The 26,368-nt window shown below is 39.1% G+C and overlaps 1 protein-coding gene across 1 annotated transcript; it reads right to left on the bottom strand.

The window, feature by feature from the left end:
- Window positions 1–7,087: 7,087 nt before the first annotated feature.
- LOC128499989 (riboflavin-binding protein-like) lies at window positions 7,088–24,245 on the bottom strand. Its single transcript, XM_053468993.1, has 7 exons — window positions 24,212–24,245; window positions 22,635–22,793; window positions 22,385–22,484; window positions 19,360–19,488; window positions 18,545–18,653; window positions 9,442–9,668; window positions 7,088–7,509 (listed from the first exon to the last, which is right to left on the bottom strand). Exons 2-6 carry the CDS (start codon window positions 22,771–22,773, stop codon window positions 9,444–9,446), a joined length of 702 nt encoding a protein of 233 aa, XP_053324968.1. The 5' UTR covers window positions 22,774–22,793; window positions 24,212–24,245; the 3' UTR covers window positions 7,088–7,509; window positions 9,442–9,443.
- Window positions 24,246–26,368: the final 2,123 nt, after the last annotated feature.

Here is a 26,368-nt window from a genome sequence, read left to right as displayed (position 1 = left end):
AGAGTAAAGGAGCCATCCCTGAAATTCTGGAAATATTAACCTTTAATTGCCCATCGTGAAAATTCTACCCTTTGTACGGCGCTGTGGAATCTGATGGCGCTATATAAAACACTAAATACTTCTGTGTATGGACTCGCTAAATGTGTTACCCAAATGTCTCTATGGAAACCTTGACTGTCATTAAAGATGCACTTTACTGAGTCACCTGCATTCAAGCAGGATACCAACCATAACATACTGGGAGCCAAAGAAGCAGTTGGGAGGTTTACATATGATCACCGCACAGTAGAATAGGAAGGAGTCAGATCCGGACTGTGTGGCCCTGAGATTTTGCCCCTTCACCCTGAGATTGGGGCAAAAACCCGAGAGTTCCTGACTATGATTATCGACTGCTTTCTGGAAACAGCCCAAATATGTTTATAGAATTCTTGAGACGCAGTGAACATAATGGACACGCAATCCATCTTTAGGCGATATAATTTAATATAAATTCATGTTGCGTTGTCACGCAATTGAATCACAAATATCACTAAACAATGGAAGGTGAATCCTCAAATATTTCTATGAAAACGCTGTCCATGGTTTTCTCAGATACTTGAAATTCCTCGAGAAGTCTCAGAGTCAGCAAATCCGGGGCGTTGGATTTTGGTCCCAGGCGGTTCATAAATCTAAGAAAGCAGCGAACATCCAAATTCAGACGGATAAAATCACTAATAAGACCGCCGATTATATGATTAAAAAACCCTTCTGTTAGCTCTGTAGCCTCCAAGCCTTCGTACGACCCCCATAATATTTTCCTGCATGCGCCAGACTTCTTCTTCCTGATTGGCCGCTCACTTCTATAAATATTTCCATAAGTATGATTTTATTGACAGAAAACATCAAAATAGGATGCAAAATATACCCATTATTATAAAATATACCTAAAAGTAGTTTTTTGTGACATTTGCCCCTCCTAACGCCAGAAGATAAAAAAAAAATTGGGTTAAAGATGGAATATATTATTAATTTGTCTACTTATGTTTTGCGAAATCTATAGATTGCCAGATGGCGCAGAAAGCGCAATGAGATGTTTCTCAGCACAAGGCCAAGAATAACGAAGACGGACAGGATTGTCATGATGGTGAAGAGAAGGTCCATCTCATTAGAAGCCATCTCCTTCAGAACTTCAGCGGGGTTTTCACCTAAATAGAGGGATGATTTTGTTACCAAATATCAAGACATTAAAAGGAACGTTTGTTAATAAATCAGCATATTATACAGCGCTGTGGAATATGGTGGAGCTATATAAAAACAATAAATAATACTATATTAAAATAATCAGCATATATTGAAGACTTAGAAAGGTGCGTATAAACATGGAACCGGGGAAGAAATGACAAATGGACCAACGGTCAACTGTAGCACCGGCTGCTCTCAGGATTTGGGCCAGAACCTTTTCATGTTCTACTGTATTATTTCTCCGGATCTTTATAATGTCCCCACTAGCCAGGAGCCCTTTGGTTTCATCCATACGGCGATCCTACGCTGCCCTGAAATACCTTTTATACGCTCACCGCTTTTATTTGCCGGTTCTCCTATGGCCAAGAGGCTGATAGCCCAAATCAGGAGCCACACCAAGAAAAGTCGCATACACAACCAGCTCAGAACTGCCCTGTGTACAAAATGAACGCTTGGCTTTGCATTGCTTATGATACGTGCCGTCTATTGTGAGTGCAGCTATGATGTCATCAATGCTTTGGAACCAAGACTGATGGTTAGGGCTGCAATCTGACATGTTATTTACTGCATTTTAACCTTGATTCAAATGCAATTCCTAAATGCATGAAAAACAAAGACCAGTAGCCCACACTTTTCACTACTTTGCATCTGATTCATGTTCATAATTCACTGCTTTTTTACAATCATGATATCTAAACCAAATGCAATCATTTACATTTAAAGCTGATGATGGGACAGGTCTGTGTATAAATGTTTGTACCAAAACCTTTCACAAATAGTCACAAAATAAACATTTCAAAATAAAATAAGTGCTAAATAAAATACGTTTGAAAATAAATGTTTACTGAATAACACCGAGGCCTGTTTAGAGCGATCATACACGTGAATAAGCCGCCAGGGTCTGTAGTATCATGATGTTTCACGCTTAATTCATTGCTTGTCATATGAGTGATTACTATTGAGAAATAATACTAGGTTATTTTTAGTCTGAACCCCGAGGTCTTTGAGTTGATTTAATGTGTTTTTGTTACTTTCTAAATCTGATGTCTGACAGGAATCGAGGCCTCCATCTCCTTCACACTTTTTGCTCTGGTGCATATAGATACTTTTCTAAACTATGTAACCGGTATGTCCCTATAATAGAAGTAGTTTTGTGCATGGAGCTTCATTATCCACCAGAGGGAGCCAGAGATCTACCTTATAGCACATATAGCAGGGGTAACTTTATATCCAGGGTATGTTAAATAGGAGCAACTCCCAGATCAATGTTACCTCTGACTTTATATATATATATATATATATATATATATATATATAGTCAGAGGTAACATTGATCTGGGAGTTGCTCCTATTTAACATACTTATATATATATATATATATATATATATATGTGTGTGTGTGTGTGTGATTCTGGTCTTAGTTGGGCAAATGTTTCATCATTAGAGAAGCAGCTGTGTAATGTATTTGCCCATTTGTCTGTATTAGTTAATGGCCCATTAACACTACGGATGACCGAGCCAGCACAGCTTCCATAGCTTACTTCTACTTGGCGCATGGTGCCGGGCGTCTTTAAAAGGCAGAGCGCCAGGATATGACATCATGTTCTATTAACATTCATGGCCGCATTGTGGAGGGAGGTGGAGGTGCTGCTGACCTGCGTCAGGCCAAAGGCACCAAAGATAAATGTGACATTGATAAAGATGTGTCTTACTTGCTAATGTAGCAGGACAGTACCAGTCCCAGGTTTACTCGACATGTAACAATATTGCAGTAGTAATCTAATCGCACCAGCAGATGGAACTGGACAATAGGCTACCACTACCTCCTGTGACCGTCCTCTGGAACAAGGTGCTGCTACCTGCTCCAATTAAATGATCTAAATAGTTAAAAATCATACGAGTGTTTTTTATTCAGCTGAATTGATCTGCATGTGTTTGCAGCCATTACAAACGATGTGTCTTTGGTGGTCATGGAAAGCTTGTTCTCAATTTGTTATCCTAAACCGACAAGTCGTCCTTGGAGAAGACAAATTCTTTGCCGACCTTTCATTTTTAGGCAATAAATGTTATGGCTTCCTACATTAACTCATCGCTATCTTCTGTCGTCTTATTGATTATTCAAACGGTTTCAGCATTTTAAATAGTTTTGAGGAGCTGGAATACTTATAAAACTTCACCGAAATCCTAAAAATATTTTCCTTTTATAAGAACAGTGGGATCCCAAGGTCTCAAGGATAGAACCAGAAGACTTTTATGTGTGCTTCACAAACATCAGGGTGTCTGTAACATATTGTTGCAAATAGCGAAGTCATTGCAAGATCCTTTAGGACATTAACCATTGTTTGGACCAACAGTGTGCGTCTCAATACATGATACTAATAATTAGATGGATTTGCAGTGTATCAACACATTGCATGTGAGTGAGGAACACAGATGGTAGGAACATATACTTGCGTGACAAGTTCTTTGTGTGTAATGGATTCGAATGTCTGATTATTCTCAGTTATGTCATTTTATAAACACATTTCTGTGCCATCAGTTCTTGCGTTCTGACTAAAGGGATTTTCATTTCATTCTCTCATTTGAACCAGACTGCAGACCATCCCAATCCACTTTTCCTGGCAATCGTCACAGCCTGTTGTGGTCCTAACACTCTCTGCAGAGCCAACCCGTTTCACTTAATCCTCTCATCTCAATAGAATGTAAGCTGATATACAAATCCTGCATTTGGACTGTCTTCTCCCATTATCGTTTGTGTCTTGCTTCCAATCTTATACTCCTTTCACTTACACGACTTACCCAAAACATCTGGAATTCAGTCCCTGGCCTAGGAGCTGTAACGCTGTTGACAGACTATGTCACCTTCAACCCTGCCATGCAGTTGATTATAAATATAAAAGAGGGGGGGCGTGGCCAACTGCCAACCAAGATGGATGCGTGATCCTGGAGCTCTCTTGAACCTCTCCATTTCTCGCTCACAGTACGGGCATACAAGCACCATGGGCAAGTCAAATAAGGCGGCTGCCACCCCACGAACACAGGAGACGAGAGACAAGACATGTCTTACCTCGGTCCGGGCTTTCTTCCAGGGCACTGCGGACCAGGACCCTCGTGGCTCGGTCTCCGGGAAGGCCGCATCCCCACCTGCAAGTCCAAGTAGTGCATTTTCAGAGGACACGTGCTCAGGGCCTCATTTAGATCTCTCCCATCATTCGCAAGCGGAGTGGCACGATATCCTAAAACAATTACCCACTAAACAGGATATTTCTGACATCATTGAGGTGGCGACACGGAATATTCGCTCTGACCTCTCAGAAATCAAATCTGATGTCCGTCACATTGGCGACCGCGTGGAGACGCTCGAAACTGCCAACACGAAGATCTGTAAGACGGTGGACTTATTGAACTGCCACCTGGCTGACCAGAATAACACCATAGTACAGCTATCCAGGCGACTGGAGGACCTGGATAACAGGGGGCGGAGGAATAACCTGAGGGTCCGTGGAGTTCCCGAAACGGTAGAACACGATGCTATCCCTACTACTCTACTGGAAATCTTCAACACTGTTTTACAACGTCCGTTGGACACTGTCATCAAATTTGATAGGGCTCATCGGGCCCTTAGATCCCGACGTTCCAGCGACCAACCTCCAAGGGATATCATATGCCGGCTGCAGGACTACCCGACAAAAGAGGCTATTTTACGGGGCTGCAGAACCAGGCATACCATTACCTGGCAATCGCACACTGTGCTCCTTTTTCCGGATCTGTCTCCCACAACGCTGAACACGCGACGCTTACTGAAGCCTGTAACGACAGCCCTGCGGTCTGCAAACATCCCATACCAGTGGGCTTTTCCGTTTGCTTTGATTGCCCGCAAGGATGCGGACACATATGTGGTACGTCAAGCCTCAGACATACCTAAATTTCTGGAAAATGTTGGGCTTCCTATGATCGAAGTCCCGGATTGGGAATCGACCTACTCTGCCCCGGAACGTCTTTATGATCAAGCTTCCTCATGGTCGCCTAAGCAACAGCGACGTAAGCGCCAAAAGTTGCCGGTTCCTTCGCCCTCCTAATGGTGAGCTTCCCGACATGGTTCATCTGGATACTTCCTATTGTTTCTTGGTCTCATCTACCTTACGGCTTCAGGTGCCTTCTGATTGACAGAGACTCCCAGCCATGTAGGGACTGTTCACGGTATCATCTACCTTACACCTTCAGACATCCTTTAAGTGGCGGTGAGAGGTCTCTCATTGATGTCAGCGTCCTCGCCGTTTGTTTCTTTATTGTTTCGTTAATGTACAACCTTTTATGTTACGCCTGTTATTCTTTTTTGTATTTCTGCGGTTGGCGGCTTCCACAATGCCGTTTTATGACCCCCTCTATACAGCTGATAAGTGCTGCTGCCCGGTGTTAAATATTATTTATAAATTTTTTTTTTTTTTTTTTTTGACTTGTCCTTATTATAACTATCGTCGCATATACACATTGCTCGTACTGACCAATTCCTATGTTTATCTTGAGAGGTTCTGGGAGATCGTTCCTCCATCTCTCTCTTTCACCTCGCTAATTGCGTGTTCTCTATAGTTGAGCCTACCTCCACAGGAGCTGGCTGATCCTGACCGATTTCGGTCAGAGGTCTGGGCTAAGGACCTACGTTCTGGTCTATTGGCTCAATACCTGATGCATTTGCATCTGGACGACATTTTCTTTGGTTATGTTGTCCGTTTTTCGTTTCTAGTCGTTTACTATGGTGTGCATTTTGATTTTGTTCGGGTGTCGTGGTGTGCTGCTGTTGTATTTGAAGCCCTCTTCACCTCTCATTTACCATGGCGTTAGAACTCCTTAAATTTACATCGCTTAATGTACGGGGACTGAATAAACCCCAACAACGTTCAAAATTACTTTATGTTCTGCAATCCTTGAAAACACATGTCGCTTTTATACAAGAAACTCACTTTTCTGTTACACGCGAATTTAGATTAACTAATAAATATAAAAGAGAACCTGGTCGGGGTTCCCTTACCAGCTCAGCACCCCTGGTCACCTTTATGACGAGACTGGACCTGCTCAGTACTTTGTAATAACCTCGCCATGTAAAAATATTCCTTCAAGACTAACCTAGGAACCTACAAGAAACTTGTCTTGAATATTTCCCTCATAGCAAGTGCCTAAATAACAGTCTTCCCGTCATCATCATCCCCGCTGTCCCACATTCTTTTTACTAGGGGTTCCCTAAGTGCCCAAACTGCAACCTACTGAACTGGTTTTTCTGTTACATACTTTGACTTATTATTTTTAGGGTAAAAGAGTTTATTGGAGATAAGAAACTATATGAGAACAATAAAAAATGCTTTTAAAGTCCATCAACTTTAAATGTCCCCCTTACAAATCCACCTTGTGTCTGCTTCATCATTAGGACAAAAGGACCGACCCAACATTTACTGTAAGACTTTTATTATAGATGAGGTCAGCTGCCTAAGGTTCAGCTCCAGACATCTAACGCGTAACTGAAATGCAATGGCTGCTAAACGTCTTTAACCAGCTATTTGTTTGATGTATTTATACAGAGAAGCTTTTCAGGGTCAGCTACTTGGTGGCGATTTTATGGTGGTCTGAAGAAAAGATCTCCGAGGTCAACAAAGCTCTATTTTTTTCTATGTTGGCTCAATAAAAGGAATCAAGTTCGACTAAAGAAACCATTTTCTCCTAAGCTAATAAAGCAATAGCCATTGTTCTTGTTTATGGTGGTGAGTGATTTAAGCGTCCCCTCGAGAGACAAAATATCGTTAACTGTAATAATAATATAGGCTGACTTTCCACCCCTTTCTGTACGAAACAATACATCCACACATTTTAAAAATGAGATTAAAAAATCATTTAATATCAGAGATGAACATCAGAAAAAAAGACCCTCCTGGTAAATGTCTCTTCACTGATTGTGGACATTCTATGGACGCAAGTAAAAGGGAACGTTTATTTCTACAGCTCATTTTATTATATTGTTATCAGTAAAGCAGTAAAGATAGTGAGCCACCGTGTTTGTGTCCCTGCTGAGCCAGATGTTCACAATCCTCTCCGAAACAGATGGATCTTCTGACTGTTCCATGGCTTCATGTGGTGGCATTGGGTAAAACGTTTAATATTGTTGAATGAGATGTGAGAGAAGCTTCTGGATTTTTCACCGATATCATGTAAACTGTTCATATTATTCCCCCCCAACAGGACTTTACCAAAGTAGGCAACTGCATCTCCACCGTGTATCCATTTCATTGCATGCCACACCTGGGGAGGGAAGGGGGTCATCTAAATGTTATTGGCAGATATATATATATAATATGTCTAAATAGATATTTTTCTAGAGATTGTTCACAAAATTATACATTTTATCCTGGTAATTCTCTCTATCACTCTCTTTGTCTCTCTTAATTTACTGCAAAAACCTCGCAGCATCTCCCCCTATTCCTGCGACAAGTGCAGAAACTTTCACTTTTTAGTCCGCTGACATTACGGTGCATACAAGTTTTCCTAAAATATTGCATAGTGTGATGTCATGAGCGGTCACGTGACCTAAACATCGCAAGTCTTGATGCAAACTGTAAGCTTGTGACCCGGGCTCTCTCCACCAAATGTATCGGTTAGTCTGTCAATTCTTGTCTTGTCATACCCCTTGAATTTATGTATTGTATTAAGCGCTGCGTAAACTGTTTGCGCTATATAATTAAAAGATAATAATAATAATAATAAATGAGAGTGTAACGGTAGCCAACAGAAGCATATTTTTTCCATAGATGTTTCCATAGTGCTGCTGCCATTTTCCTGCATAAAAAGGGGGTGCAAACATAATTAGCCAAAGGCACAAGGAACCCTAGGGCTGGTCTTGCTTTTCCATTCTGCTTTCCTGGGAGACACCCTTATCGGAAAATTGCTAGAATTTGACACATTTATGCATAAAGTATTTATGGTTAAAAAACGTTTCTTACGAAAGTAGTCGTTTTTGCTACTAAGATAGTTCAAGGTGCTGTTCTACCTACACTACTGAATTTAACACCTTTAGAACTAAAGCCAGCATTCGAAGAATCATTCCTAGTTCTGTTTAACGCCTAAATCCTTTCCAGAAATGATTCCTCAATCAAGTAACTTTTTGTGTCATTCACCTTTTTGCAGGGAATTTTATCTCATTATCAAGTGACACAAAAGCAGACACTGATTCAGAGGAACAACTAAAATGACAGATTTGTTGAGATTTATTTGCTTAGCATACCATACCCCCCCCCCATGCCCAAAGGGGATGACGTTGTGATTAGAAGAGGAGCTGGGGTGTAGCCAGAGGCAGGTCTGGCAATAGGCTGCCAATTAGCAGTGTGGGAGCTATGATTTTGATTTGCTTTTACAGCACAGACGTTAGTCGACTGACCGGCTCGGCAGGCCGCTCATCAGATTTCCTCTGATCTCCCCAACTGGTCCACAATCACCACTGCCTGCAAATCACTGATGCAGCTTGGGGGGCAGCAGGACAGTGTCTGAAACTCTGGACTGGCCCATGGGAAATAGGACACTTGTGAGATATGGTATACCAGAGTGTACACTAAGTGGAACAGCACCTTTAAGAAACTGATCTACTGAGCAGAGTTCCAGAAGGGGAATCAATACATTTCTTCCTCCCCTGTGTGATGAAATAAGGTTGTGAAATGCCGTGGAATCTGCTGATATGTATGAGATCCGTCGCCCCGGGCACCATTCTATGCAGGTGTCCGCATCACCCTATTGTGTCTTTGTTTAAATCCCAGCAAAATGTGATGCAAAGTTTGCATGTCAATGACTAAGCGGGGCAGGTCACTCACAGCGAGAGAATATATATATATATATACTGTGATTTTGGTACTGGAGCAAAGATCAAATAAAGGCTTACAATCTGGTCTTTCCTGAATGCAGAGACTTTATGTCCTAAGGCAAAGCTTTAACCGCCAGAGCGTAATGGAGTGTTTAACCGAGTCAGTGATAGCAAAGAATGAGTCAATTAAACACAGAAAAGGCCGTGCAAGTTACGTGTATGTGAAGGGAGCGGATGGTACGACGTAGGAAGCCGCTGTGTGGCTCAGCCTGGTCATATTTTAATACCAGCTTTTTAACATAGATAAGATTAGAATAGAATAGTCTCTTAAAGGCGCACCCCACAGGCTTAATTAGAGATTGTTTGAACTAGTGCTTACTCACACTCAGTCATCCTCTGCATCGTCTTCCTCCTTCTTGTCTTGTGGTTTCTGCAGTCTGGGCTTGCAGGCCTCCTTTTCGCTGCTCTCCTCTGATTTGTCTTGGTCCAAAATGTACTTGATCACATTTTTATCCGTCGCAGTCATGTCCAGGCATCGGCACGGCGAAGAGGAGACTACAAAAGATTCCCCCCATGCACTCTGGCATAGGTCGGTGCCGTTCACATACATCTAGTGGAGATAAAACAAAAAATAAGTGCGAGAAAAACAACAGAACACAAAGAAAGTAACAAAAAATCACTACACACATCCAACCAGGTGGTATAATTGCAAATTGATTCGCTGAAGATTTTTACTTTTTTTTTTACATGTCCTTATCAATAAATTTATACAAGTAAACAAACAAAAAGTGCTCTCAATTATCTCACTGATTTTAATTGTTTAAGAAAGATGGTAGGTTAATAGCACTTTAAATTTTCATAAGTCAAATTATTATCGCACACAGCGAACATAAACTATTTTAGTGAATGCACCTTAGACACCATTATAATTGCACTTTATTTAGGCAAGGTGGTATGATAAATGCACTTCAATACTTTATTAAGGCCAAATAATGAGGCCAATTGGAATCGTTTATTCGTCTTTAATTTTTTTTTTTTTTTTTTTTTTTTTTTTTTTTAAATTATTTTATGAATTTATTTTATATAAAGGGAATATAATTTATTGGAGGGTAGGCACTTTAATAGCACTTTATCTAAATATGATGCACTTTATATATTATTAAAACTGTATTCTATTTATGAAAGGTAGTATGGTAAAGGCACTTTTAACCTTCCTAATATAAATTTTTGAAGTTAAATGGATTTGCACACTAGCACTTAAAACTCGATAGTTGAATCTATCCTTCACATAGTGAATATATCCTACTTGAGCGTATCATTTTAATTACTTAATTATTTATGGTGATATGATAAATCTCTTCTAATAATCCAGTCAGGATAATTAACATCCGAATGAGGACTGCATATTAGCATTGTAAATGCTGATAAGTTTAAATAAACTCGTATATATTTAAAATAAATCAATCTAGTGGAGACACATCAGATACTATCAAATTTGCATTCAACTCAGGTTGTTGCTCGGATATATGCGCTCTAATTTTTTTGTAAAGATCTTATCTATATTTATAATATTCAAGTATTTATTAAGAATTCATGGAGGTAGAAAGTTTACACTTTTTTTATTACATCAGGATGTATTTGATTAGAGTATTTATTTTGGAAGAATAGAAATATTATGATATGCACTTTATTCGCCTTAATATTATTACTGTGTTTATATAGATATATACACAGAAATTGCCATGTCATCTTTATAATTACGATTTGGTTGGAATAGGTCTGCTAACAGAACCAATATATGGCGAAACGATTTTTAGGACATGCATTTTTACCGCCTCATTTGTAGCATTTATTATTGATCTAAGACTGAACTAGGAAATTGCACCTTATGAATATGCTATGGCTAAGAATTAGGATAATTAATATAATATACAATGCAATTTTAACATCATGATAACGAATTATATGAAATTCTGCACAAACTTTCTTAGAAACATTTTTTTTTTTTTTTCTTCTGACATGATGTACTTGGTCAAAGTATGTATTATTGAACAATAGAAGTATTAAGACAGGCATTTTATTATTACTGTGTTTATATAGTTATATACATTGAAATTGCCATGTCATCTTTATACCCCGATCCGGTTGGAATATGCCTGTTAACAGAACCAATATATGACGAAACAATTCTTTAGGGCATGTACTTTTTCTTCTCCTCTTCTATCTCTCCTCCTTTACTTCCTTCTTCCGTTAATTGCATATCTCTAAGTATTAATTCGTATTAACAATCCCCCGAACTCCATAGAGGGGCCCTCGCTGTTTTGTTTACCTCATTAGTGTTAACTCACAATATGAGGCACAGGTTGTGTGGTCCAGGTAGATGGGAAGGACCAGCTCAGGCCTGCCAATTCTTGGAATTGGTTGGTCCTGGAAAAAGGATGTTTCTTTCCTTTTTTCCTTTTAATTCTTTTTCTATTCCTATTCTGTTTTTGTTTGTTTTAAATTCTTTTTTGAGCCGAGGGTATATGTGTTTAAAACAAAATAGATGGTACGCTTTATTTCGCTAAACACTCAAGGATTGAACAGTCCTCAAAAAAGATCCTCACTATTGAAAGTATTAAAGAAAGAAAAAATTGATGTAGGCTTTTTACAAGAAACACATTGGCTTAGTTCGCGAGATGTTCCTCTTAAGAGTAAATATATTTCTAAAGTTATTGCCTCTTCCTTACAATATAAAAAAAAGAGAGGTGTCGCTATCACGATCTCTATTAACATCAAATTTGAAATAATATATCAAGACATCGACCCCGACGCTAGATATTTAATTATTGTTTGTAAGATAGATGATCAATTACATACTCTAATTAACTTATATGCACCAAATACTGGCGCAAATAGATTTATAGATGATGTCTTTAAAAAAGCAGAAAAATATATTGGGGGTATTCTCATAATGGCGGGCGACTTTAATTTAATTCCAGATATCAATATGGATAAGATCCTAAGAAGAGGAGCGATGTGTGACCAGAGAATAGAAAAATCGGCTAAAAGTTTGACTAACTTCTTTAAAAAAAATAATCTCTACGATATCTGGAGGGTGTTTAACCCAACTCAAAAAGAATTTACCCATTTCTCTGCACCTCATGCTTCGTACGCGCGTATAGATTTGCTGATAGGAAACTGCCCTCTAGTAAATAATACAAAAAAAATCTTCATAAAAGACATAGTGTGGTCAGACCACAATGCAGTTATCTGCGAGACTCTCTCTAAATATCCAAAGAAAGTTCCTAAGGACTGGCGATTAAATAATTTTATTTTGGATCAAAAACAACACATTCAATCCTTGCAGAAATTAATTAAATTCTATTTCTTAGAGAATGATGATATATCAATATCGCGCTCTACTCTATGGTGCGCTTTTAAAAGCGTTACCCGTGGATACCTTATTAAAATTGCAAAAATAGAAAATAGAAGAAGGGGCCTGGATTTACCCTCTTTATATATTAATTTACATGATCTTAATAAATTGAATCAAGTGTCACCAACTAAATTTAGATCTGTTATGATCCAGCAATTAAAAGGAAGAATAAGAGAACTAGAATTTGAAAAAATTAGTAAAAATCTTGAAAAATTAAAACAGCGTTGGTACTTCAAAAATAATAGAGTAGATAAATCACTAACCAACAGGCTTAAGAAAAAACAAGCTAATAATCGCATATATAAAATTATTGAAAATAATGAGATCTGTAACTCCCCCGAAAGGATAGGACAGGCTTTTAACAGATATTATTCGGCCCTATATAACTTGAAAAATGATACTAATTTGGAGCAAATTAAAAAGTATCTAAAAATTGTCCCGACACCTAAATTGAGTAAAGATCAACTGATTCAATTAAATAAACCTATAGAAGAGGTAGAAGTGAGAAAAGCAATATATAAGATTAAGAACAATAAAAGTCCAGGACCAGATGGATTCAGTGGACTCTTCTATAAAAAATTTAATGGTGAGATAACAACACACTTAACTGCAATGTTTAATGAATTAATAGATACAGAGCATGCGTCAGAGGAATTATTAAGAGCTAATATTATTCCTATACTTAAACAAAATAAAAAACCGGAAGATGTTACTAACTATAGACCTATATCACTTATTAATGAAGATATGAAAATATTTGCAGGGATATTGGCAGAAAGATTGAAGCAGGTAATCGCACTGTTGATACATCCTGACCAGATAGGATTTGTCCCTAATAGATACACCTATAATAATGTTAGACGGATTATTGATTCCATAGATTTTGCTAATATTGAACGCAGAAAAACTGCTTTATTAGCATTAGACGCAGAAAAAGCGTTCGATCGTATCAATTGGAGCTTTATGTTTCAATCTTTTCAATCCTATGGAATAGAGGGCAGTCTCCTATCGGCAATTAAAGCATTATACTCTAACCCCACGGGAAGAATTGTTGCACATGACATTAAATCTGAATGGTTTTACATAAAGAATGGTACTCGACAGGGCTGTCCACTTTCCCCAATGTTATATATATTAACAATAGAGATCCTGGCTATTATCATAAGAAATAATGACAAGATAAATGGTATAGTATTGAAACAAGAAGAATTTAAAATTTGTCTTTACGCAGACGATATTCTTCTAACAGTGGAAAATCCAGCAAGTTCCATCAGAGAATTATTAAAAGTTATAAATAATTATGCAGAAATTTCCAACTATAAGCTAAATATCCACAAATCAGAAATTCTTTATTTAAACATCCCGATACATACTAAACAAATAATCAATGAGGAATTTAAGTTCAAAGAAGTAGTACAAGAGCTTAACTATTTAGGCATAAAATTAACCCCAAAAGTAAAGAATATGATGGAAAGAAACTTTCTTTCCTGTTTTAAAGAGACCAACTTCTTATTAAAAAATTGGAAAAATACAATGTACTCTTGGGTGGGTAGAATAAATATAATAAACTCTTATATCCTCCCCAAATGGATGTATATCTTCAGACATCTGCCCTTAAAAATGCCTAGCTCTTGGTTAAATATGATACAGACTTCTTTCAATAAATTCATCAATAACGATAGAAAAGCCAGATTGGGAATTAAACTATTAGCTCAAAAGTCAAATAGAGGGGGCCTGAGTCACCCCATGATAATTCGCACGTACGAGGCATGTATGATAATACATATATATAACACACAATTGGAAATTAATAACCGACAACCATGGTATCAATTGGAACAACACCTATCCGGAATTAGAAATCCATCTAGTGCAGTATGGGAATTTCAATCTAAACTGAAAACGAAGATCTATACAGGGAATAATACTATTATTAGAGATATCATACAGGAATGGTTCAAAATTAAGAAAAAACTAAAGTTTAAAGATAAAATATTGGATACAGCAGGGCTCGACATTATTGAGCTTAATTTATCCGATATATCTTTGACGAAATGGAAAGACGCGGGCATCATGCATTTAAAAGATCTCTTGATAAATAACTCCATTAAGGAGTACGCTCAATTAGTTCAGCAATTCCATCTTCCATCTACTGAGGTCTTTCCTTACTTAAGGATAAAACATTTCCTAAGATATACATTATATAAAGAAGATCCAGATATTCAAATAAAATTAGCTCATATATTTAATGGGAAAGCAATTAAGAAAATATTGACAAAAGCATATGAAGTGATAAAAAGGATAGATGCTGTAGCCTCCTCTAATATTATCTCCAGATGGTCCAGGGAACTTCAGAGACCAATTTCAAAACAAAACTGGCAAAATGCAATATCTTTGACGCATAATATCATACACTCAATCTCAATTAGAGAGAACTATTTTAAAGTTCTAAACCATTGGTATCTAACCCCCTCAAAACTATGCTCAATGTTCCCTGGTACATCAGAAACATGCTGGAGATGTAATAGAGAGAAAGGAGATTATATGCATATATGGTGGTCATGCAATGTAGTCAGCCTGTTGTGGGACATGGTTTTTGATTTATTTTTTAAGGTTACTAAATCTAGGATAAACAAAACTCCTGATATTGCTATTCTTCATATATTCCCACCCAACCTAACTATAGAAAGGAAAATTCTACTAATTCATGCTCTAGCAGCAGCTAAAATATTGATTGCCAGACATTGGAAAAATAACAACGCTTTTCTACAGATACAATTTAAAAATCAACTATAATTTCAATTACAGATGGAAAAAGGGCTAGGATGGGTTGGACAGAGCTACTATAGAAGAATAGCAATATATAAGGACTGGATCCTTGAAATTAATAAGTTATAAATACACCATAGAAACAATTACCCTCGGCTCTTTCCTTTTTTTTTTTTTTTTTTTCTCTGCTCCCTCTTGTTTTTCCCTCTTCTACGGGACAGCTAATAATGAAATAAGCTTAATATAATCCCAGCATATATATTATTTATGGCAGATATATCTGCGAATTTAAAATGGAATATCCCAGCCCTATTTCTTATCTCTGTACCCGCTTTTTTTTTTTTTTTTTTTTTTTTTTCTCCTCTCTGTATAGAAAGTTGATAAACACCTCGGGCGGTTAAAAATGAAATAAGTTTTATATAATTCAACTATATATGTTATTTATGGCATGTACAATTGAGATTCTAAAAGTGCAATACCCCTGTCCCGTTTCTTCTTTTTGTACCCCTTAATTTTTCTCTTTGTATGGAAAATTGATAAATAAATATTTGAAATCAAAAAGTGCTCTTAAATCCCTCTAAAGGATCTAAACAACTGGTCCATGATCACGGAAGCAAGAGAGCGATCCAGCTCGGAGGGCAGCAGGACAGAGCCTGGAAATCTTGGCTGTTCCGCTGCCAAATGGAACAACTCCCACCGCACTCAATAGTAGCCGACAGACCTCACGTCACACCGCTCTCTGGAAGCCTGACCCTGTGCACACAACACTACCTGGCAGCCCTCCTTCCACAACGCTACCTGGCAGCCCTCCTTCCACAACACTATCTGGCAGCCCTCTTTCCACAACCTTATCTGGCAGCCTCCTTCGCAAAGTTATCCAACATTCCCCCCCAACAACATTCTCTGGCATCCTCACCCTCTGTAGCGTAATAAAACAATAATATGTTTCTAAATTGGTTCGTTTGAACTTCTAAATAATGGCTTAAACTCTGCCTGGGCAAACTGCAGACCGGCTAACTCAGCTAATCAACACCAGCCAACAGGCACAAAACAAATGACTGAATGAGCAGTGAAGCCTGGCAAACGCTAACGCCTGCCTAATCTTTTACATCACTAATACTTGGCTAATCTGCCCAAACTAATTTGGTAAATTCCCTAACTCCCTAATGTTTTTTTTTCTTACTGCGCTTATTAAGCCTTTCATTAGAATAGGAGGTTTCCAACACTTCACATACCCCACATGCAATCAAAGGATTAAATACATATACGCGTTGATATTCTGTTAACAAAAATAACTATTGTAGGTATTATGATGAAAAAAATGTATTTATCCCTATAAATAAGCTGGGACTGTGTTACCAATATGTAGCCACTATGTTACCAGTCTAACTGGTCTATGGTGTGGATTTCCAGTTCTTTGCGCTCCCCCGCGGCACCCTCGGCTACATTAAACACCAATTCCCTGGCAATCACTAACCAGTTTCTGTAGCTCCAAAGACTTTTATCCTTTAGGCAAATAGTTTATAGGTGTTGTATTGTGGCATCAACATAAGCCCAGACTGCTTGCCTTTTTTGAGTCAGCTCATTTGCAAACACAAGGTCTTTAGTGACTAAACCCCTTACTAAGTAATCCTTATTCTCCACTGATGGCTAGTAGTTAAACGGCTTGTGTCTGCCAGAGTTAAAGATCCAGAGGCTGAGTTTTTTGCCGTTTAAAAAAAAAAAACATCTATTCTTGCTGGCCAGCGATCAGTCAACAACAAGCTGCTGGCAGAAGAGCCGCAGAACAAACATAGCCATGTGTTTACGGCACGAGAGAGGGAGCCAAGCGGGAACTGCCTGTGCTGAGAACTATCTGGCGGATGATCCACGCTCGGTATAAACAAAATGCAGGAGCCTTGTTAAGGAGTAAATTAAAACCTAATAATAGATTATTTACTGTAAGTTGAGTTGGGGTGCAATAAACATGATTCTCGAAAAGCAAGATTCAGAATAGACCATACTGTATATAACGTATGCAATGTATTGTAGCTCAGGCCAGCTCGGCCTAGGGCGACAGTCCACCTGCGGCAAAACCAGGCGGCAGAGAGCTGAGGCGACCTCTAAGGCGATCAGGCCATTGCCACTACTCAATGGGCCGGTTACAATGGAGATCTCCCCGGCCAGCCCATTTACACCATGAAGGACTCCTTATCTGCATCCCATAGAAAGCCAACATTCTAACTACTTGTGAATTAATTTGCATGATTAATCCCCCCTCTTACATGACTCCTTGCCTCTGGCAAGAGCTGCAAGGGAAATTATGAAGGCAAGGAAAGAAAAGTAATTTTGCCATTTTCGCCACCAACTGCTCTAAAAGTCAGCAAAGGTAGAAGAGCACCCTGGAGGGGTGAGGCGGAAAAAGACAGTATTCCCAGTAGAGAAAGTATAGTTAAAACTCCGCTGGGAGAGATGAACTCTGAACGCTAGATGTTTCTGGGTATGATAGGCAGAAACATGATCTTCATCCGCACGAGGACGTGAGTCTAACACTTGGAATATTCCGAATGGTGTTACTCATAGTTTTGGCCTCTAGTGTACATATGAGAATGTCTCAGCGTGAGAACTCGAAGCCATCTGACATCCTCAAGGAAGCATGAATATCCTAAACATTTTCTAATGAGTCACTCAACAGTGTAGCTAGTCACTCAGCTGCCCGGCCCTGGGGTAACGGTGGCAAATTCCCTCCAATAACTGGATGGCCACTAAGCCATATATAGTAGTAACGGGCCTTTTAGATGTGGCTCATACTCCATACCCTGATCGGGGAATCACAACACCCTGCAGAAATAAAGCCAAATGAAGACATTTACAAAATCAAGCTAGTGAGTCGCTGATACATCACCCTTATCCAATTAGTAATAGCAGCCGCAGGGGGCTTTACCTGCCCCCCTCCTTCCCCACCCCCGAAGGTGCCAGCCCTCCCTGTGATCAGTCATTCAATATTAACTTTACTGTTAAGTTTTGATAAACTTTTGGTATATACTCAAGTCAAGCTTCTCTGAATAGACACGTTTCTAGGACTTTTCATAGCAATATATTGTTATTAGTCAAGGCGGCTTGGGTCAATTAACTGTGGTCAATGGGGCAGTTTCTGAGTAACATGATTTCATTGTTAACCCAACACAACTCGAGCCTTTGTAAATGCTGTAATGCACTTTTGCTACCATTGTTATCTAGGTTTCTCAGAGATGTGTTAGTATATTTTAATGAAATAATTAATAATAAAATGACAATCTGGGAGAGAGTTCTGCTCCTACCTTATTGAATGGGATGCATTCGTTTTTACAGTGGTTTCCATTTTCATCAAACTTCCAGTCAGATATCCAGTTCCGTGCACAGATCAGGTCGGACTGACAGGCTTCAAACCTGACGGGAAGAGCAGAGAAATATTGGACTTAAATTGGTTTCAAATGTGGCCTGCAGCCCACCGGTAGCACTTGAGCTGAACCAATGCAAGCCACACCGTGTGAGTGTTAGTAAGACATATAGCTGTAGGAAAAGACAGATGTTACATCTTGATATATTGTATCAAACACAGAACCCAAATATGAGTTTATCCTAAGTAACAGTAGCTTTATGGATCTTCCGCACGTTGGGAAGAAGGACAAAGACCCATTTATTGGATGCTTTAACTGTGAGCTTCCTTTGTGTCATTTTATGTTACTCTTTTATATGTCAGTTCCGGGCAAACAAAAGGAGCCGGATCACTGGGCTATGGTGACCTGTTAAAATGTCCATAATGTCCATAAACCATAACATCTCAGGACCTCTTAGGCAAGAACCCCAGAAATGGCCCTCCATGCCAAGCGAAAGATACATTCCAGCTGTCCGCAAAAATGTGAGTCAACCCTCCATAATCTACCAGGGACATCACACAAGCAAATTAATGGCACAGTGGTATTGGCACACATGGGATTGTGGAAAAAACGAAAACACGGGAGCAATGAGGGGCACCTAGGATACCTCTCCCACATCCCCCCAGTGCCCCCCATTGAAACCCGATTGCTTATATGTCTTTGTGTCCAATAGTGGATGGTGTAACACAATGGGGCATCTATATATATTAACTCACCAGCTGTCACAGAAGGACTGGCAGATGGGAACATGCTGGAACGCACCGGATACATTGGGATGAGCCCAGTGAGATGATATTGGGGAACACTGGTAGAAGCATTCTAATTTCTTCATATAATCTTCACAGCTGTAAGACAAAGCAGGGAACTCTGTTACTGAGTCATGGGTAGCGGGTCTTGACAACTATCCCAATTTTGTCAGGACAGTCTCAACAGTAGGAGTGATGTCCACATGGAGCAACCAACGAATGATGGTTCTCTCACCTAAAAGAAACATTACGCTTTAATCAAAAGAGCATACAAATATAAACAGCATGCATTAACAACTTTTAACGCATAGCAAGTCTTAAGAAAATGGAAATATTTTAGTTTATCTAGTGGGAACCCCTCTGGTCCTTGAGCATTTTGGGCACTCGTGGATTTCTCCCTATTTGCTGTTCTTGGTGCCACTTGTTAAACTTAGAAATATAGAATTTGATGGCACGTAAGAACCATTTCGCCTGTTTTAACCTCTACCACCTTTCCTGGGAGGCTGTTCTATCCTGTGAGTAAAGCACAATCATGCGCACAACTGTTATATGAGATGAAAGTAGGAAAACAGCTTATTCCCTGCAGCCGAGGCAGGAAATTAAAGAGCAAATATGTTATTACAAATACAAATCATAGCATAACGTATAGGCAGGATTTAATCTCCTTTTTCTCTATTTTCTATGTTTTTCTAGTGCCGGAGCCACTTTGTGTTTCGATTCTGGTTTTCTTTTTGTAACATTAATGCTAGCAAGATGACATTTGTTCATTATTGTCTATGCGCTAGACCAAACACCAGTGATTAGATACAGGTTTAAACTGAAACTCTTGCTTCTTCTTCCTGCAGGAGATCAGGAATTCTGAGCTATTCAGTACAGACTCTTCCTTTTCTGTGCATTATGAGTTATATCTCATTGGGGATTTTATTATGGAATTATTGCTTGCATGACTGCTGCGGGAGTCCAACGCTATAAATATTCATCATCCCCATGTGCTTTTGGCTTCACAATATTTATAGCTTCCCACAGTCGGCCTAAACTACATGGAGAAACCACAAGAGTTCCCCATGGGAGGATTATACCCTACACGCCTGGATACACTTCATTACTGGGTTATAGGCGTCTTATCCTGCCAATTTTCACAGAGCACGGCACCGTGCGTTTAACTCTCCTGTATCCCAAACTAAAGTACCCTATAGATCATAAAGTGTATGTCCTTTCAATAACTACGAGAATGCTTACTTCGTAATTCAAAATGTAATATATCATTATTAAAATATATTATTGAAAAAAAATAAGAAAAAAACTAAATGTATAAAAAATATAAAAGTAACTTTTAATCAATATTGTTAATGTTAAAAAAAAAAAAAAAAATTGGCATATGTGTGTTATTTGCTTCATAGGATTGTTTCTGTACTGACGCTACAAATAATAATAATTATAATAATAATACAATTGACATATATATATAATATGTATTGATGTTATAACCTTAACAAAACAGGGTTGCTTCCTTTGCAAGATAACATATTTTCTTTTTAGGTTTTTAGGTTTTTTTCCCTTTTTTCTTTGTCTCCACGATTAAGGTTAAGGCAATTTGGGAACGGTGACAATTTTTACATATAAATATGAATCGCCTTCTCTTCCGCTTTCAGCTCTAAAACAACACATTGAGTATTCCCGCAGAGAACGGGTGCAGATGGCCAGCATAATTACCCCTCTCTATCAGTCAGACCCATTATGTTAGCTCTCCACCTTCTGCGGCTACTGTTAGTCTCTCGAATATCTGTGTCCCTTGGCTCCACCAGAAGTATGGTAGGGTGGCGTTTAATAATATAATGTTAACCCTTTGGGTGACTCCACCTTAAGAAAAATTATTTGCATGCTACCAAGGCTGATTGTATCGTAATCTAAGAGATAACACTTGAGGCATACCACCAAGGTTTCCCTGTTTAGGAGGGTCATCCCCTCTTTTGGACCCAAATCCAACTGTCGCTCTTATGAAGGAGCTCAGAATACTCGCTGGGTATTACTGTGTTCTACAGCCCTAATCTGTATAGAAATAACAGAAAACATTTTTATAGATTAAACCATATAAATGAAATGTATTATTCTTCTTCTAAACATCTTTTACAGTTCCATAAACAGCTGTTCATAGGACACAAAGTAGTAAGACTGCCATCTAGCCACAGCTCAAACCACACAAGTTGTGAGGCCTGCTTGAGAATAAATACAATGTATATTGTGATATTGACAGCATATGTGATGTGTATGTCTGGGAAGCTCTTAGGGAAGGCTATCCAGAGCTCTCTCCACTGGGTAAGTGAATTTGCATGGGGTAGGGCTAGCCATATGTATGGGTGGGGGAAGCCCCAGAGAGCCTTTAATGGACGGGAACTGGGCTGGAAGAATGGGAAAGGTGGCAGGTATTAGGAATTACATGGATAGTGATTGATGTGGACACAGGCTGGGAAGGAAGCAAGTTACCCTGAGTCCCGGGAAGCAGTGCTTTACTCTGAGACTCGTATGCCACAGCTCAATGGGTGAGATCTCCCCAACCGGCCCATTTACACTATGGAGGGTGTCTTTATGAGAGGGAGTGCCAGGACATGACATTGCATCCTGGTGCTTAGTAGTGAGGATGGTGCATGGGGGCAATGCCCCGAGTCAAGCCTAGAAAATTGTAAAAAAAGAGAAGCTCCAGGCTGTGGCAAGATTCAATATTTCATTTGTAATCTTTTTCCATCCCCTATCCCATCACTGGTTCTGTTAGCTTTTCATCTGCTGATATTTCAAATGGCTAAAGGGGACACGTTTATTTTAGAGGGTGTAGTTAGAGGCATGTCTATTGCCTAAATTGGCATAAGTCTTAAAATGTTTAATCCTTGCCATGCCACTTGGTACTCCAAGGGGTGATTTGGGATAACTTGTATCCCCGTTACGGGGAGAGAGGATTAGATTGGTTTTGCTGCGGCATCTCTTGATGTAAGACGCTTACCTTTTGCTGAGGTTCCCACATCTGTTCCAGTAGTAATTATCCACCTCAACGACAGGGGAATGGGCCAGCTTCTCTGTGACGTTTGGGTAACAACAAGAAGCTAGCGGGAATAAGAAAGGCAGCTGTTTATCTCTAGAAGCGCTAACACGGGACAATCTAAACGGCGCATTCTAGAGTGTAATTGTACGACGGAGTTCTTAAGCTCTTTTCTATAGCCCAACACAGAGAGGTATTAGAAGGCTTTACATACATTCAGAGTACTGGAGGCATTCGTGAAGACCGCTCTCCGGGCTCGGGGACGCTTTGTGATCTTTCCGCTGCAGACAGCTTTGTTGGCAGGACACAGCGCAGAAGTAGCCAGCAACTAGGATTACCAACGCACGCTTCATATCGCCTGGAGCGCCTATAACTGCATGAAAAATAGCATCTCCTTTATACCTTAAATAAGTCAATCTATAGGAATAACGCATTTATTTGCACAACATCTTGATTTTTTGGTTCTTATGAATAAACATGTTTCCAATTCCAATCTGCTCATAAATGTATCTCAGACTTTATTCTGAGTATAATAATTACTAAAGTAAAACCATCTGCAGTTTAGACCCCGCTGGGTTCATTCTTAAGTTCATTTGAAAAAAAAAAAAAGATTGAACTCCATTGAAATTGGCAGAATATTTCATAAGAATACTGGTTGTAATTATAGTTAAATTTGACAATAAAATAAGTTTTTTTAATGTTAAAGGGATGGTCTGTAAACAGATTCTGCTAATATACCGTTAGGGAACTGGCCCAGTGATGCCTGCTGAGTGTACAAATATCTATAGGTTTACCCCGGTTTTACCAATTTTACTAAATAAACCTGGAGTTTAGTGAGCAGATGATTAACAATGGGGAGTGGTAGATAAGTGGAACAGCCAACCAGCGAGAGTGGTAGAAGTAATGGTATGTAAACATGCATTGGGATAAGCATGTGGCTATCTTTTATCGAGATCAAGAACTGATAAAGGTTACATCAGAAAATCAGGCAGACTAGATGGGCCGAATGCTTTGTATCCGCTGTCAGATACTATGTTTCTATCACAGTATTTCCCGTGACTCCAGCAAGAACTATCCTAATCAGCATGATTCATAAATCTTTACTGGACTACGTGATAAAAACACAATTTTTATGGTTTGAAGGCACAGCAAAGATTAAAAAATACGTGTTTTGTTACATTTTAGGTTTTTTTGGAAAAGTTCCGCAATCATTTTTTTTTTAGTATAGGGTTCAGACCAAGTTCTAAAACATGTCAAAAGATATAGACAAAAGCACACCATTTCAGCAGGATAATGAGAGAGAGAGACGTATCTTTCAATCAGTTCTGCGCATGTTCATCATTTTTTTCTATCTTTCACTGTTTTTGTCCCCAAATTAAAACTATCGCAAAATGAATTGCTCAGCAAAAACAGTGAAAGTTAAAAACATTTTTTTTAAAAAAATGGGCAGAATTGATTAAAAGATGAATGTTTCCTGTCCAAACTTTAAAATTTCTATATACACATCTTGTATTTCCTCCTACATACTTTATAAATATAAAGGTACATTTTTTCAGCAGTTAAATTAGGTTTAAATCCGTCAGCGATAAATCCGCTATTCAATGTTCCCCTTCTGAAATAACGTATATGACAACTCTTACAATCCTTAGCCAGCTAACTGTGGACGGCAGCTGGAGAGAAGGTCTATCCCAACCCCAGGGACACAAAGATAAATTGTAAGGCAGATACTTTCTAGTCCCAGCGAAGATAGTGGATTATAAATCTTTCTCGCAGACACCGTGCCTCTCTTACCTCTGCCGGGAGGGATTGTGACGCGTTTCGCTCTCGGCTCAGTGTGCCCTCTCCATAACGCGCTTAAATAAGGGAGTCTGTTTGTTCTCCTTGACTCCCGGTAAACACTGCGGGTTTATCAATAGTTTGCTTAGTGTCATGCTTTATTTCAGACAATCAGAACTTTGAGTTGAAAATATAGATTAGAATCTCCCCATCTGTCCGGCTGTCTGGCCGTAGCCCCACTGTGCCACAACGTGTCAGGTCAGTGACACAACCAAACATCCGGGGGTCCTTCAGCATGCTGTGTTCGCGGCCCCTTTCCCTGTACGGTTTCCGTTTCCATCTAAATAATGGAAATAAATGCAATTAGGATCAAAGTATGAGCCGAAGTATGAAACGCTTTGTGTTCGGCCAGTGATGAAATATTACCGGCAGCATTAATAGCAGATTATGGCAATTCCAAGGAGCCAATGCTGACCCGAGAAGTCTTGGCCCCCCCACTAAAACCACAGGTACTCCCACTACATCCAGCAAGGGGGGGCTCCAGGTAGCCATTGTTCCCAGGTACACCTGTATATAGAACAGGACTAAAGAGCAACTGTCACATCCCCGATTGTAATATTTACTCTTATTTACGACATGCGGATTTATCAATGATAGATTATGTTCATTTTCTATCGTCACTTTATATTTGAGCAACCGCTAGTGTTAGAGTCATCCAAACTTTGGTAAAGTGGTGCAGGTAGACTCCAGGAAGTGAGTTACAACTTCCTGTTAGCATACTCCCCTCCCCCCATTGGGACACCCATGTTGGGGGGCATAGCTTGGGGTGGGGAAGCTGGGGTTTATAGGTGAGAAGACCAGAGTGTGACCACCCATCCGGTGCTCAGCTGACTGCAAGGTGACCACGCATGGTAGCTACTACAGTACAGACCCCCATTGATTTTACAGACCCCCTGGGTCTTTGAGAAGATCAATCACACAGGCCTGTGATCCACACAGCGGGGCAGCTACATGGGACAGTGAAAATCGTGAGTGTCCCACAAAACAATGGACATATGGGAGGTATGTTTTAGGATGCCTCTAGGATTCCAATGCAATCCTCACTAAAGGATTATTGGAAATAAAGCGAAAATGCGCATCAAATATTCAGGCTTTGGCTTTTGTCAGCGCTAGAAAAAAAAATCCAAATAATTTAAAAACAGAACATTAAAAAATAAAATAAAAAAAATGACATTTCTTAGAGTTGGATTTAAATTGTAGTGTAACCTCAGGCGTTTTTTTCCACTAAAAACAACGCAATGAGCTTTTTTGTAAATTTCTGCTCCGTAGTTTTTAAAGGATTAGCAAAATTACACAATGTTAAAAAAAAAAAACCTTGACCTCTGTCCCTTACCTATGGAGCTGACGTTTGAAAAATGTAACACGCGTCTCTCTAGAATAAAATGATGAATGAAACGGGTCAAATCGTATTAAAAAAAAAAAAAAACAAGGGTAGTCATTCTAGGAAAGATAACAAACGATTGTACGGATTTCCTAGATTTATAGCATGTCTTGCCGTAGCCTCCAAAGCTTCCCTTGTGTGTTAATCACATCTACATAGATCTCCTAACTCTGCATTAACCCCTTAAGGACAATGGGCGGTCCCTAAACCCATTGAAAACAATGCATTTTGAGCCCGTACGGGCTTTGTCATTAAGGGGTTAAACATTTCTTTATAGATGGGGGAATATATTCTGCGTTGTTCAGCATTTTAGAAGACGGGGCATCGTTTGCCTTGTTACAGGGACAGATCTTGTCTTTTTTTTTTTTTACGGGCAGAGGGACAGCCAGCTGGCTCATTAATTTGCGATGTTGTAACGAGACCAAAGTCTTGTTTACGAACGTCTGGCACAACTCCTGAGCATATAGGGAGAGAAGGCAGGATTTTCGAAAACATTTTTTTTTTTTTTTGCATTTTTATTAATGTGGTATTTAAATAGTTAACGAGAGATTTTCTATCTGTGATAAACTACAAGTTCAATGGAATCCTGGTTGGATGAGCATAGAGAAAACAGCAATATCCTCAACATGTGCAAAAAATTGGCTTAAATGACATTTTTTTTTTCAGGGATCAGTGAAGAAAACGGTGTTTTTCCGTTGACTCCATTCTTACCTGTAAACAAGTCACGTTTC

The sequence above is a fragment of the Spea bombifrons genome, chromosome 6 (genome assembly GCF_027358695.1).
Source record: "Spea bombifrons isolate aSpeBom1 chromosome 6, aSpeBom1.2.pri, whole genome shotgun sequence".
Taxonomy (NCBI): Eukaryota; Metazoa; Chordata; class Amphibia; order Anura; family Pelobatidae; genus Spea; species Spea bombifrons.
Note: the sequence above shows the minus strand (reverse complement) of the source record. Positions and strands in the feature narration are given on the sequence as shown.